The 15,256-nt window shown below is 33.9% G+C and overlaps 1 protein-coding gene and 1 pseudogene across 1 annotated transcript; one reads left to right on the plus strand and one right to left on the minus strand.

Annotated features, from left to right (window-relative positions):
- Positions 1 to 468: 468 nt before the first annotated feature.
- Positions 469 to 3,550, minus strand: LOC139859185 (uncharacterized). The gene is made up of 4 exons (XM_071847980.1): positions 3,545 to 3,550; positions 2,306 to 3,017; positions 1,792 to 1,885; positions 469 to 1,492 (listed from the first exon to the last, which is right to left on the minus strand). Exons 1-4 carry the CDS (start codon positions 3,548 to 3,550, stop codon positions 469 to 471), a joined length of 1,836 nt encoding a protein of 611 aa, XP_071704081.1.
- A 343-nt stretch (positions 3,551 to 3,893) lies between these two features.
- Positions 3,894 to 6,692, plus strand: LOC139859186 (probable L-type lectin-domain containing receptor kinase S.5; annotated as a pseudogene).
- Positions 6,693 to 15,256: the final 8,564 nt, after the last annotated feature.

Here is a 15,256-nt window from a genome sequence, read left to right on the forward strand (position 1 = left end):
TGAATATATTGATAACCTTGGGGTTTAACAATCGTGTGTGTTATATTCTGTTCTTATTTGATTTGATTTCTCTCGTTGAAAAAAATAAGGGGTGTTGGATTTTTTGGGCTTTTGCATTCGGCGTTAGCTTGATATTGGGCTACTAAGTCATTTGATTTAATTTGGGCTTCAAAAAAATGACATTTTATTGGGCCTTACGATATTCTTTAGTGGACTATTGACCCATTATGCTTTTATGCCCAAGGACCAAGGTAAGAAAGAGTCAGGGAAACGAGAAGTCCTTTTTCCTATGGTTATTGTTCTATTTTTTTTTTTTGAAAAGCAAGAAGGACTTATATTAAACAATCACGAATAGTACATGGTTGACTGGGCAACCTTAACAACACAATACATCACGAAAGAAATAGAGAAAACAAATTACACCGCCCTAAGCTAATTGCAAAGATTGCAACTAACAAAAGAGAGAAACTAATGTTGTGAGAACCATTGAAGCCAATCCATAATATGACCCTTGCAACGTCGTGAAATCCAATCGTATGAAAGAACTTGAACCTCGCTAAATAAAGATGGGACCTTCTCGAGCTTATTCTTGAACACCTTTGCATTTCGATTCTTCCATATAATGTAACAAACCACCCAACAAACCGCTTGCCATTGGTTCCTTTTGTGATCATGTGCTACGTAGCCGAAGGTACCATTAAAAATATCCTCATACCCGAATAAAGCCGAATTATACCCCCACCATTTAAGGACTTTCGCCCATATGTCTTTGGCCATTTGACAAGAAAAAAGTATATGTTCCACCGTCTCAATGTCACCATCACAAATCGGACATCTCACGCTGTTCAAATCGATGCCCCGTTTATCTAACTCGAACCTTACCGGTATACGACCTAATCTCGCCCGCCAAATAAACACCTCTACTTTTTTTGGAACCAAACCATTTCGCAACGACTCAATTGAATTAACCGCACGTGGTAGGATGACTTTGTCCACTAGAACCGAACAGTCCTTGACCATATATGTACCCTTCGAATTGAGATTCCAGCTCCAACAGTCTTTTTTATCTTCGATCAGCTGCAAGTTCCGAACAGTATCTCGCAATTCAGTTAGTTCACTATTCGTTCGTCCCATAGGTGGATAGGCCCAATTGCCGAGCCCATCTCCCTTAAATTCTTCGGTTTTATTACTGATGTTGATATCTTTGTCAATCTCGAGCCTGTATAATCTTTTGAATTTGTCTTTGAGGCTTGCGTTCCCCACCCAAATGTCATTCCAAAAAGAGGTGCTTTTCCCGTCCCCGAGCAAGCGTATGAAAGACTTAGAGAAAGAAATCCCTAACCCGTCCACATGTTTTCCTGCGACACAAATAGAATTCCAAAGGCTAGCGTTTGGTTTTCGGACAAGCCCGTTTCCAAGCACAAGACCTCCATTAGAACCATAAATGCTACGAATTACGGCGACCCACAAAGTGTTAGTTTCGGTTTTAAACCTCCACCACCACTTACAAAGAAGAGCTAAATTTTTACTTTTTAAGGACATGATATTTAAACCTCCTTCTTCCCTTCTTCGTGAGGAAGAAGGATTTTTTCCCACTTAACCCATGACATTTTAGAGTTAGAACCCGTCCCGCCCCAAAAAAATTTCCGTCTCACACTCTCGAGAGAATTTAGCACACAAGTAGGGGCACGAAAGAGCGAGAAGTAATAGAGAGGTAGGCTAGAGAGAACCGACTTAACTAAAGTTAACCGTCCACCGAATGAAATCATTTTTGCTCTCCAGTCCGCTAACCTCTTGTTAAATTTCTCGATCACCGGGGACCAATCATTCAATTTCTTCATCTTATTACCCACGGGAATACCCAAATACATGAAAGGCAACCGACCTGCAAGACATGAACACCAAGACGCAAGAGCTTCCACGTTATCATTACTAATGCCTATCCCAAATAATTGACTTTTATTATAATTAACCTTCAACCCCGAAGCCCGTTCAAAACATTCCAACAAGTACATTAAATTTCGCGCATTACGTCTACTCCATTCGCCAAAAAAAATCGTATCATCCGCATATTGCAAATGAGAAATGACGACTTTATCTTTACCCACCTCCACCCCTTTATACATCCCTCTCTCAACCGCCTTTTTCGTTAGGATATTAAGTCCCTCCGCTGCAATAATAAAAAGGAAAGGTGATAAGGGATCACCTTGGCGAACGCCCCTTTTAAGATTAAACTCACTTGTCGGAGACCCGTTTATGAGAATGGAGATTGTAGCCGATTTAAGACACGAGGAAATCCACTTACACCATTTGGTACCGAACCCCATACATTTCATCACTTTAAGAAGATAATCCCAATTAAGCGAATCAAAGGCTTTCTCGAAGTCTACCTTAAAAATTAGGCCGTGCTTTTTGTTTCGTTTAAGATCTTCGACCACTTCATTTGCAACTAACGCACCGTCTAGAATATATCTACCCCCAAGAAACGCACTCTGTTCCTTCCCTACAAGACTAGGTACCACTTTACAAATTCTCAAAGACAACATCTTCGCGATAATTTTATAATAACTGCAAATAAGACTAATCGGGCGATAATCACTAAAACTCAGCGGGTCCGATTTCTTCGGAATAAGGGAAACAAAAGAGGCATTGCAACCCTTTGAAAACTCGCCAAAAACCCAAAACCAGTTGATAGCACCTACCAAATCATCTTTGATTATGGACCAAAACTTTTTGAAAAAACCAAAGTTGAACCCATCCGGTCCCGGGGCCTTCGAACTACCACAACATTTGACCGATTCCCAAATTTCCCCTTCCGTGAAAGGAGCTTCTAAGAGCTCGTTGTCCGCTGATGTAATCAATTCAGAAAACAGCCCTTCAAGGCTTGGTCCATCCGAATTATGTACCTCGAATATGCTCTTAAAATGGTTGAAAGCAACTTCTTTGATTGTATTAGGATTTTCACACCAAGACCCATTAACATTAATCCCCCGGATGTTGTTTTTATTATATTTCCTCTTTAAGGAATTATTATTTTTTCAATTGTGGTTATCATATTCAATTTAGCAACACTCGAGAAAATAAGACATTCTCTAGAACAAATATAAATAATGGATTACTGATTATAAAACAATACATACTCACTTTTGTCCAAAGTACATAATAATTTTTGACTTTGTTTTTATATGTTACACTCGTGATTCACTAGGATAGCATTCTATATTGTGTCAATTCGAGATTGTGTCAACGCAAAGGAAATGAATGCATTTATATACTAATAAATTCAATTTAATATGAAGTAAAGTGAACTAGATCTAACGAAGACTACTCATGTATAACATGATTCGTATCTGGTTCTATAAAAGATTTTCCTAAAACAAACCAGCCAACGATCTTTATAAAAAGAAAAAAAAAATATTATGACTATTTTTAGTAATAATTGACAATCGTTAGTTTAAAGGATAATTGGTGTAACAAGATTAAAAAACCAATGTAATTAAAGTTTGTAAAGAATTGCGAATAGAATTATGAACAATTCAATAACCGCCATATACATCTTAATAATAAAATGCTTATGGGTATTTTACACAGTTACGCTAGTGCAAAGTACAATAAAACATATTCAGATCTAATTGGATGAAGATGCCGAAGTTTAGAAGAGCATATATGACGACAATAATTCGTTCCCTCTCTCTCTATATATATACACGTCTTGCACACTAAATTTCATTCAAGAACCCAACTTTGTTATCATATGTAACCATATATTGAATGTAACTCCAACCATGTTCTAGAATCTAGATTCCATTTTTGTCAAAAAAAAATTACATTAAAAATGACAACAAACGCTACTAAAAACAAGAAAAAGATCTTGTACCTAATTATATACTCATATGACCCAATTACTCTCCATTTGGTATTTTGTATCTCGTGTTATTCGATCACGAGTAATCATGTTAGTCGTAGCGCTTCTTCTTTTCGTTATCCCAAACACGGGATTATGTGATTTTAGCTTCTCATTCTCGTTTTTTAATTCAAATAGTTGCGACCAAGATGGCGATTTTATTTGTATGGGATCGGTTATTTCAAGTAATGGGAGTTTGATCATAACTCCTAAAGATGAAGGGCCACAAGTAACCGCGAATAGTTCTTTGGTTGATCTAATTGGTCGGGTTTTATACAAGACTCCTGTGATCGCATGGCCCGCATGCTTCGTCACAACTTTTAGTGTTAGGATTTTGGTTGATCCGGATTCGGAGATGTTTGGCGATGGAATGGCATTTGTTATTGCTCAAGACGATCAACCTTCACCGCAACTAAGCCATGGATCGTATATGGTATCCTTGGTCCTCCTGCTCAATGTGAGTGATACATTCCATGAACCATGGTTATCATTTAATTGAGTAAATTTCCAACATGTGCTTGTTTTATAAAAGGTAAAGGGTATGCCTATTTCTGACCATAACCCAATCAACGTGTTTGAAAAAGACATAGGTTTTAAACTTATATTTGAACGAGGTATACCGTTTATCATGTCTTGAAAACAAGCACATATTGGGAATTCTTTTTCCTGTTTTGACGTTACTTTGACTTTGAATATTTTTGTTTGTGTTATATATTCTTCGATAAAATTTATATTAATAGATTGATTTTTAAATATATTTTTTAATGGTATAACACTCATCAAGTTTTAATTATGTAACACATACAAAATAATTTAAATTTAAAGTCAAAGTTGAAAAGAAAAGACCTCTAAAGTCAAAACAAGACAATAGATTTGGAACACGGAGAGTATTGTCGTTTTATGTAATATTCTCCAAGTTTTGAAATTTAAACGGGTCGGGTCCTTTTTTGGGTATACGGGCCGGGTAACCAGGTTTATGTCTAAAATTATCCTCACTTCAGCTAATTATGTGGGTGTAAGTGTGTAATCATAACAAATTTTATACTTACACTCAATCAACTTTTGAAGGTGGAGTTCCACACCAACTAGCATTAGAGCTGGACACATACAAGAATAATGAGATCGAGAGTGATCCGGATGCGAATCACGTGGCAATCGACACATTCAGTGTACAAAATCCAGTCGTCGTAAAAAGTCTAAATGACACACAAATTGATCTAAAGAGTGGACTAGACATCACTGTCCAAATTACATACGACGGTTGGGAAAAAATCCTTAAAGGTTTCGTAGCGTACGCAGAAGAGCCACTTGTCGAATTTCTCCAACAACCCATTATTATGAAAAATACCGTACCTAGGCAAGTTTTCATCGGGTTCACAGGATCAACGGGCCTTGCACGTGAATCACACCATATACTTAACTGGAACTTCATCTTAACCGATTTACCAGAAGTCACTAAATGAAAATGTTGTAAAAAGCAAATTGAAGATCGTGTTGGTGATTGTTGTTCCTGTACTACTTGCGATTTTGATTTTGATTGCTATTATCCTTCTGTTTGCGATTAGAGCTTTTAGGCGGAACAAAGAAAGGAATCAAAGACATAACGAAATTGAACATTTGTCACAACATGCTGCGAATGCACCAAAGGTGTATAAGTATAAAACACTTGCAAAAGCGACCAAAAACTTTAGCAAATGCAACTTGTTAGGGACAGGAGGTTTCAAAAGCGTTTATAAAGGTTATTTATCTGATCCTCATAAAACGATAGCCGTTAAGGAAGTTTCGTCGACATCCACCCAAGGTTCGTGCTAAGTTCATAAAATAATCTCGCATTTATGATTCGTTAACTTCCTACAAATTTGAATGCCGACTTCACGAAGTGTAATTTTAAAAAGTTGCATACTTTAGAAGGGTAAAATTAGTATTTGATGATTTACAGGTGAAACAATCACATCATAACACTTTGGAATGACTTTCTCACGCTTAGAATTGTGAATATAAGTTAGAAACGTGAAATAATATAACGTCAAAAACTTTAAAGCTTGAAAAATGATGGTGTCAAATTTTTTAAGGATTATTAACTTTAGTGTCATTAAGTTTTTCTTTTTGACTGTTTTAAGTGTAAAAAACATGTCAAGTTATATACACATTAAAGCGTTAAAAATAATAAAAACGTCAAAAATTGAATTTTTTTTAGTGTTGCATATTTCTAAAACTATGCTTTTATTGGTGGAAAATTATTTTAAGACTGCGGCAGTAATTGGTAGATCGTCTTCATATATAAAATCTTTTTTTACTTCCTTTGGATTATTAATCGACTTGAATTATAGGCGAGAAGGAGTATTTGGCCGAGATTTGCACGATTGGACGATTAAAACACAAAAACTTGGTACAACTCGAAGGTTGGTGCCATGATCGTGATCAACTCCTTCTTGTATACGAGTACATGCCAAATGGTAGCCTCGACAAATACATTGGGACAACGCTCCTAAATTGGGAACAACGGCACAATATTCTAACGGGGTTAGCGTCCGTACTAGTCTACCTACACGAAGAATGTGGTAGCCCAGTGGTTCACCGTGACGTAAAGCCAAACAACGTGATGTTAGATTCAGAATTCAATGCTCATTTAGGTGATTTCGGTCTAGCTAGATTGATCCATAACGACACGTCTGTCATGACAATGGTTGCTGGAACGATCGGGTACCTTGCACCAGAAGTAACCTACACTGGTAGGGCTACTATATTAATTAAATGTAAAAACTTGGGTGCCATGTATTTACTTTAGAAAACGGCTACTTTTGATTATGGACCATACTGAATGCGGGTGCCCAGCAAAGACATTTTCATCTACAAGTTGAAAATTACCGTTGCAATTGCTTAGCAAATGTATTTTTCCATGTTAACATGGTTCATTCAACTCAGTATACTTATAGAATCTACATTAGAACACTTGATTTTGGTGTTTATGTTGATAGCATCACAATGTCAGTATTATATATATGCTTTAATACAATATTTTTGTTAACTTATATAATTTCTCCTTGGCTTTACAGTTATATACAACTCTACCATTAACACAATGATTTTGTTTGTTTACATATATCCAAGACTTTGCAATTTACTTAGATATAAAGCCTGAAAATATATAAGTGTATAATAATGATCTTGGTTGTGCAGCTCTCCTTGATAGAAGCTCACCGACCTTTGAAGGGTATTCAAGATACATGTCATAAGAAATTTTGAATGATAATTATATGATCATGTGGACAAGATTAACATTATTTCTCTCAGAATCGGGACTATGTTTCACTTTAGACTATTGTATTATGAGTGTTTTAATTTTTAATGATAAGTTAGAAAATTCCTAATACATATATTTTCTATCACTTTTTTTTTATAGGGTTAACGCTACAAATAGAGTATATATTTTGAACTGTCCCATTGTAGGCTGTATAACTCAAATAATCTCATTACAGGTTATAACTTTCAAAAAGTGTATTCATGTCAACAAAACATTACCTACTAGCGGTTCTCTCGATAATTTAGTTACGTGGCATTTTTTCTTTTCTTTTAAAGATGACATGAAACAGATATAATTAATTAAGGGTTAAAACTATAAATAGACTATATAGTTTCTCTTTTGTCTCAATGTATGCTATATAGTTTCTCTTTTATCCCAATACAGGGGGTTTAAATACCAACCATAATCCTATGTGGAATGACAACTCATTGCTAAATAGGATGACATGTTATTTTGTTCCAGGTTTAAATGTTTAGTCATTTATATTAATGCACTTTTTGAAAGTTTATAACCTACAGTGAGATCATTCGGGGTATATAACCTACAATGAGACAAAAATAAAAATATATGACTTATTTGAAGCTTTAACCTTTAAAAAAAAATGAACTTATGTTTTCACGGGTAATTTTTATATGTATTTCTTAAACGAACCCATGGTTTTACTGGTTTTTCCCGCTCATTGTCATCCCTATAACTAATATGGCGATTTGCCTAGATATACCACTTTTTTAGTGAGAATCAAAAATGGATAACAGTAAAACCATTTCAAATTGAATTTATATAAAAATATAATTCAAACTTTACTATTATATAAAATAAAATATAAATAAATATTATATAATGGGTAATAATCAATCCTTAGATATAAGGTCAATTTCTACTTTACTATAACAATTTTTTTTTAAAAAATTCCGCGAATTCGCGGGTCTTTGAGTAATAATAATAATAATAATAATGATGATGATGATGATGATGATGATGATGATGATGATAATAATAATGATGATGATGATAATAATAATAATAATAATAATAATAATAATAATAATAATAATAATAATAATAATAATAATAATAATAATAATAATAATAATAATAATAATAATAATAATAATAATAATGATAATGATGTTGTAATTTAGTAGTTTATTACTACCTTTTGTCTAAGCTTATACAATACTTAAATATTAAAGAGTAGTAATGGGGAGAGAGAGAGAGAGAGAGAGAGAGAGAGAGAGAGAGAGGAGTATATATTTCATATATATGTAAGAATGGTGCACCTCATATGGTTACATTTACTCGATATATATACTACTAAAATATCTGTACATTTGAGATTCTTCAATTATGAAGCATGTGAAATAGTGATATGTAAAAGTTGTCATCCACTTTTGACTTTTGAGATAACATCTTTTCACAACACTCCCCCTTGGATGACAATTTTATTGAAAAACAACTAGTACTGCCTCGTTAAAAACCTTGCTAAAGAAAAACCCAGTGAGATAAAAACTTTAGCCAAGGGAAAAAGAGTGCAGCATAAAGTTGACTCCCCCTCAAGTAGATATCGTTGAGTCATCACATCTTTTGAACTTGCCTCATGCCAATATTGTGAACGTGTGTTCTAAAGACAACAGTTAACAGTGCTTTGGTATAAAGATCAGCAGAGTTGTTGATTGAACGTATCTCATTTTAATCTGGTTGTCTTTTATGAGATCTTGAGTATATAAAAGAATCTGAGGTTTTCATCTGAAACTATATCATCTAAATCTTTTATGTACAAGTTTAGCCCCTGTGATTTGTCTACAGTCTCCTTCATGGTTTGCTCAAACCGTTGTTTCAATTCCTATTCTCTTTCAGTCCTTTTCTGAGCCTTACCAACATACCATTCTTTTCCATCAAACTTATGACCTTTAAAACCGTCTATGGTTTTAGCTCCTCGTCAGCATTTATGTTTTGTTCTGTCACTTTTGATACTCTTCTTTCATTTGTACTATGCAAGTTGAATTATCTTCATAGATAGTTGTTGGGTTTTTATAGCGTTCTAGTCCACAAGAATCAATAATGATTTGTGTCATTGATCTCAACCAAAACACATTATTGGGTAGCTTCATGTAATACAATGACTTTGGCATGATTTGAGGATGTAGCAATAAGTGTTTGTTTCTGGAACCGCCATGAAATTATTGTACCTCAATTTAGGAATACATATCCAGTTTAAGATTTTGATTTATGTGGATCGGATAAATAACTTGCATCTATATAACCAAACAAATCTTGTTTTGAATTGTTAGAATAAAATAATTTTAAATCAGCAGTTCCTCAAGGGTATCGAAATATGTGTTTGATCCTATTCCGGTGTCTTTTTGTATGAGCTGAGCTAAACCTTGCCAACAAAGTAACTGCAAAATAAATGTCAGTTCTTGTACAATTTGTAAGGTACATAAGAGCTCCAATTGCACTAAGATATGGAACTTCTGAACCAAGAACATCTTCATGTTCTTCTCGGGGACGAAATGGATCAGTGTCAACATTGAGTGATCTAACCACCATAGGAGTACTTAATGATTTTGCCTTGTCCATATTGAAGTGTTTTAAAAAACCTTTTTGGTATAATTTGTTTGATGTACAAGTAAACCATTAGGCATATGCTCAATCTGTAAACCAAAGCAATACTTGGTTTTACAGAGATCTTTCATTTTAAATTCTTTCTTTAGAAGTTGAATGACTTCATGAATATCTTTATTTGTACCTATGATGTTACGATCATCAACATAAACAGCTATAATCACATATCCAGATGTTGTTTTCTTAATGAAAATGCATGGGCAAATAAGATTATTTGTATACCCTTTGCTTATCAAGTAATCACTTAATCGGGTATACCACATGCGATCCAATTGTTTCAACCCATATAAAGACCTTTGTGATTTAATGGAATACATTTCATTGGATTTTGCATTTGATGCTTTCGATACCTTAAATCCTTCATGTATATTCATGTATATATCACAATCAAGTGATTCATTTAAATAAGTAGTAATAACATCCATTAGATGCATTTATAAATCTTTAGAAATTGCCAGGATGATTAAGTAATTTCATCCATAACAGGAGAATAAGTTTTCTCATAATCAATTTCTGGTCTTTGAGAGAAGTTTTGAGTTACAAATCTAGCTTTACCTTGTAACTTCATTTTTCTCATTTCTTTTTCGGATAAAAATTCATTTGTATTCCATATATTTCACAATGATAACTATTGATATGAAAACTTTTCTTTATTGAGGGATTCAAATTTAGCTCGTATTGTTTCTTTCTATTGAGCTCAGTCGTGTCTATTTTGACATTTAATGACAGATTTTGGTTCTGGATCATCATCATCATTCATGATGTCATATGCAACATTATATGAAAATATCTCATCAAGATTTTTCATTTCATTTTGGTTCCATAATATTTTTGAATGTGCATAATTGATTGAAAAATCCGTGTTGACATCCTCAATCTCCTCTGCAGAAGGAGTATTGATTTGTGGTTCTTTTTGAACATTTTCTTTTACCTCATTATCAGCTGATTTTCTTTTTCGAAGATTTTTATCTTTGGAACTAATTGGTCTTCCACGTTTCTGTCGTGGCAAAGACTCATGAGTGACATTATTGTTAGCTTTTAGAATTTCAATTCTAGCTGAAGCATTTACTGCTAGTATATATGATTTAGTCACTACTTTTTGTATCTGTAAATACATCAGGTAATTTATTTGCAAGTTCTTGCATATGTATTATTTTTTAACTTTCTTTTCGCATTCTTTTGTGCGATGTCTATATACCTTAATCGATGTTCACATCATGAAGTATCTTTTTCTTTATTTTTCATTTCTCTCCCTAATATAGGGAACAATGTTTCATTAAAGTGACAATCAGCAACGTGTTGTAAAAACATCACACGTCATGAGTTCAATATATCTTATGATTGAAGATATTTCATATCCAACATATATTTCCATCATTCTTTGAGGACCCATTTTAGTGCGTTGTGGTGGTGCGATAGGAACATAAACCGCACAACCAAATGTTCTAAGGTGGGAAATATTTGACTGATGGCCAAAAGCAAGTTGCAAGAGAGAATATGTATGACTTGCACTTGGTCTAATGCGAATTAATGATGCAGCATGTAAAATTGCATGACCCCATACAGATACTGGGAGTTTTGTTCTCATTATCAATGGTCTAGCTATTAACTGCAATCGTTTGACTAGTGATTCGGTTAAACCATTTTATGTATGCACATGAGTAGCAGGATGTTCAACAACAATCCCAATAGACATGCAAAAATCATTAAATGCTTGAGATGTAAACTTACAAGCATTATCCAATCTCACCCTTTTAATAGTATAATCAGGGAAATGTGCCCTCAATTTAATAATTTGAGCAAGAAACTTTGCAAATGCCATATTACGGCTTGATAACATACAAACATGAGACCATCCGCTAGATGCGTCTATTAGAACCATGAAATATCAAAATGGTTCACATGATGGATGAATTAGTCCTTATATATAACCTTGAATTCTTTCAAGAAACATTGGTGATTCTTTCTCAATATTCTATTAACCACCATATGTGCTTTTCATTAATCACCATACGTGCTTTTCATTAATCACCATATGTGCTTTTTCATTAATCACCATATGCGATTTTCATCATATATCCTTTTCACCATATGCGCTTTTAATCATATGTGCTGCGCTTTTCATCATATGCACTTTTCATCATATGCGCTTTTAATCATATGCGTTGTGCTTTTCATCATATGCGCCTTTTATCATATGCACTTTTAATCATATGCGCTGCGCTTTTCATCATTGTGACGACCCGAAAATTTCCGACCAAATTTAAACTTAATCTTCATATGATTTCGATACGATAAACAAAGTCTGTAATATTGAGTCTCGAAAATTTTGAACCTATGTTTATATATTCAATTGACCTTCGACTGTTCTCAACGATTCACGAGCAACTATTTGTAAACAGATTCATATATATTTAAGTATGTATATATATATGTACATGAATATTAATTGTAAATATATAAGATTAAATATTAAATTTATTTATTTGAAAACATATACTTAATGTATTTAATTATATAATAAAACCCGAATCTATATATATATATATATATAAAGTATATTAAAAAAAATATTAAATGATTGTAATACTCGTCTGATGTTCCGATTGATATTAAGCAAGTTAAATTCAAACATATGTAATTTTAAAATAAACGGTGATACAAAAATGAAATCTATAAATTTTAGGCTTATTAAAAATATATTTAGGAACTATTTGTTAAGTTTTAACACTTTTTATATTTCACCCATAAATGAAAGGGACAGTTGATGTAATTTTTATTTAATAAATTAATGATCGAATTTTATACCATAATGACCAAAATAAATAAATATATTTAATTTAAAAATATGGGATTTTTCTGAACACTTTTATCCGCCACTAATTTCGCACGATATAATACTCCGTAAAAACTGTCGGTACTAGTAAACAAAACGAAGGATGCTTCTTTCATTCTCTGCATTATTATTATGCTCTTTTGACTTTCATATGATATAATATATTATTATTTAATATTATAATTATTATATTAGACATAGTAATTTAGATCCGTGATAATCGATATATGATTTAAGAACACTGTTGTAGCGACCCCGACAAATCGTCAAGTGACGGCGTCGACTACGTAGGTCCCATTACCTGGTCATAAGTCTTTAAAACAGACGTTTGACCCAAAATATGTCGCATCCATTCAAGTGTAAATATTATTTCAAAGTTTACAAAGATAATTGACCACAAGTTAAGTTACAACGTTAAGTACAAATGAAAACTATGCGACCCAGTTTAAATAAGTTCAAAAGATGCTCCAAAATGCATGTATACTTGACATCCAAGCAAGTATCAAAAGAGTGCGGAAGCATGTATCACTAAGCATTCAAAACCTGAGAAACATAGAAGAATCTGTCAACGAAAACGTTGGTGAAATCATAGGTTTAGTAAGTATTAAACGTTGTTTTTCAACCACAAGATTTTGTATTTCCATAACGTAGATTATCCAAATCATTTGCATTCCAAAAGTGTTGTTATACGCGAGCACTCAATTATCAAAACTTAACCAACGTTACCCCATCACACAGTGCTAGAACCCACACTAAAACACAAAAATATATTTCATCCGCATAACGGTAGCGAACCGTCCGAATGAGGGTTTGTTAAACCCGTATGGCCACACAATATAAGTTCTCGCTTACACCCTGCAAGTGTAACTAATGATAATCGAATTGAGGCATTTTTGTTCTAACTCGCACGTGGAATGTTTGTTTTCACACTTGTGTTCAAAACATAAAAGTAAGTAGTACAAGATGTAACAAAGTATATGTTTTCTCAGCCCACGATTTAAAAGTATAAAAGTTGTTGAAAAGGTGGGACTATGATCTCACCTTGAGCGCGAGAGTTAATAAAGTACTTCAACAAGTAAACGCGTGCAAAGACAAAGCTAGTCTTGACCTAAACATATAGGTTATATCAATATCGGTAAGCACAAACGGTCAAAGATGTTCAATTAGTCCTATGGCTCGTTACGACTCGATTATATTAACATGTGAATCAACTAGTCAAGTTTCATGCAAGTTACAAGTAAATAATCATGTTAGAAAGGTTGCATAAGTATTTGGTTAAGTTTGACAAAAAGTCAAACTTGGTCGGGTCAAAGTCAACGGAAAAGTCAACGGGGTCGGGTTGGGTATCCGACAATTTTTCTAAGTTATATAATCATATATGAGCATGTTGGCCAAGTTTCATGTTAATCGGAGGTCCGTAGCATAGCAAACATTTTACGTCAAAAGATCAAAGCAAACAGCCCATTTTAGTGTATCAGGACGGTGTCCCAAAAATCAGGACGGGGTCCTGATATGAAGAGTGGGACGGCGTCCCAATTGTCAGGACGGCGTCCCAATATGAAGGGTGGGACGGCATCTAGGTGGTTGGGACGGCGTCCCAAAAGGCTTACAGGTCCTGTTTGCAGAAAACACAAGGCACGAGCCAAACTTCAATCAATCCTAGTTTATGATCCGCAAACAATCAAGACATGTATTTTATATCACCGGAAAGCTCTTTCGACAAGGAACACAACTAGATACATTTCCTAAATCAAATTTATCATTTTAGACAACAAAAATCTCGTCGAAAGTTCGTTAAACGTTCCAAAACAAGGTTTCAAGTTCATCAATTGCAATTCAAGTTTCGGGAATCCAATTTATACATATGATATGCCGTTTTGAAGGTAATGAAACATGTAATACAACTAAACACTTAATAACAACATTTCATGGCATTCAAATCATCAAAAGTTCATTTAAAGTCTATCAAACTCTAACGAAAATTCACAAAAATCAATAGTCAAGAGTTTGATGTTTCCTTAATCAACCTATACATCAAAACGAAGCTAAAGATACTAGTAACACTTTTAAAACATGCACTTTAACAATCTAACAACATTTGATCATCCAAAATCAAGGATTTAGCAAGCAATTTTCATAATGAACTAGTTACTCCCAAAAACAACAAATCGAGCATACAAATTACATACACGACATCACAATGAGCCATAGACACCAATTAACATACTTTTAAGTCAAGAACACGAATTTAAAGAAATCTAGTGTTTAAGAAATGTTACCCAAAATCGAAGTGGTTAGCATCAAATCGAAGAGGATGATGAGAGGATCAAGAATATGTAGTTTGTTTGGATTGAAGCTCGCTTGAACGGATTTGGATGATGATTTAAGGTTTGAATGTTGAGAGAGTTTGAAAGTATCAAAAAGGAAGAAGGAGGTGAAATGAATGGATGGAGGAGAAGGGTTGACTAGTTGACCTAGTCACTAGTTTGACCCTTTGGCGACTTTAGTCCTTCGAGTTCAAATCGGGTGCGGGATATAACCAAACGATTTATTTTAAGTTACACGGGAGTACGGGAGATATTGAAAT

Source organism: Rutidosis leptorrhynchoides, chromosome 7, assembly GCF_046630445.1.
Source record: "Rutidosis leptorrhynchoides isolate AG116_Rl617_1_P2 chromosome 7, CSIRO_AGI_Rlap_v1, whole genome shotgun sequence".
In the NCBI taxonomy this organism is placed as follows: Eukaryota; Viridiplantae; Streptophyta; class Magnoliopsida; order Asterales; family Asteraceae; genus Rutidosis; species Rutidosis leptorrhynchoides.

Excerpts from the sequence above, each read along its gene's own strand:
- LOC139859185 (XM_071847980.1), bottom strand. Across the intron at positions 1,886-2,305 it reads GGGGTTCGGTACCAAATGGT|GTCGGTTGCCTTTCATGTAT; the intron begins GTAAGTGGATTT and ends CATGTCTTGCAG. Across the intron at positions 1,493-1,791 it reads ATCGAGAAATTTAACAAGAG|GTTTAAAACCGAAACTAACA; the intron begins GTTAGCGGACTG and ends GTGGTGGTGGAG.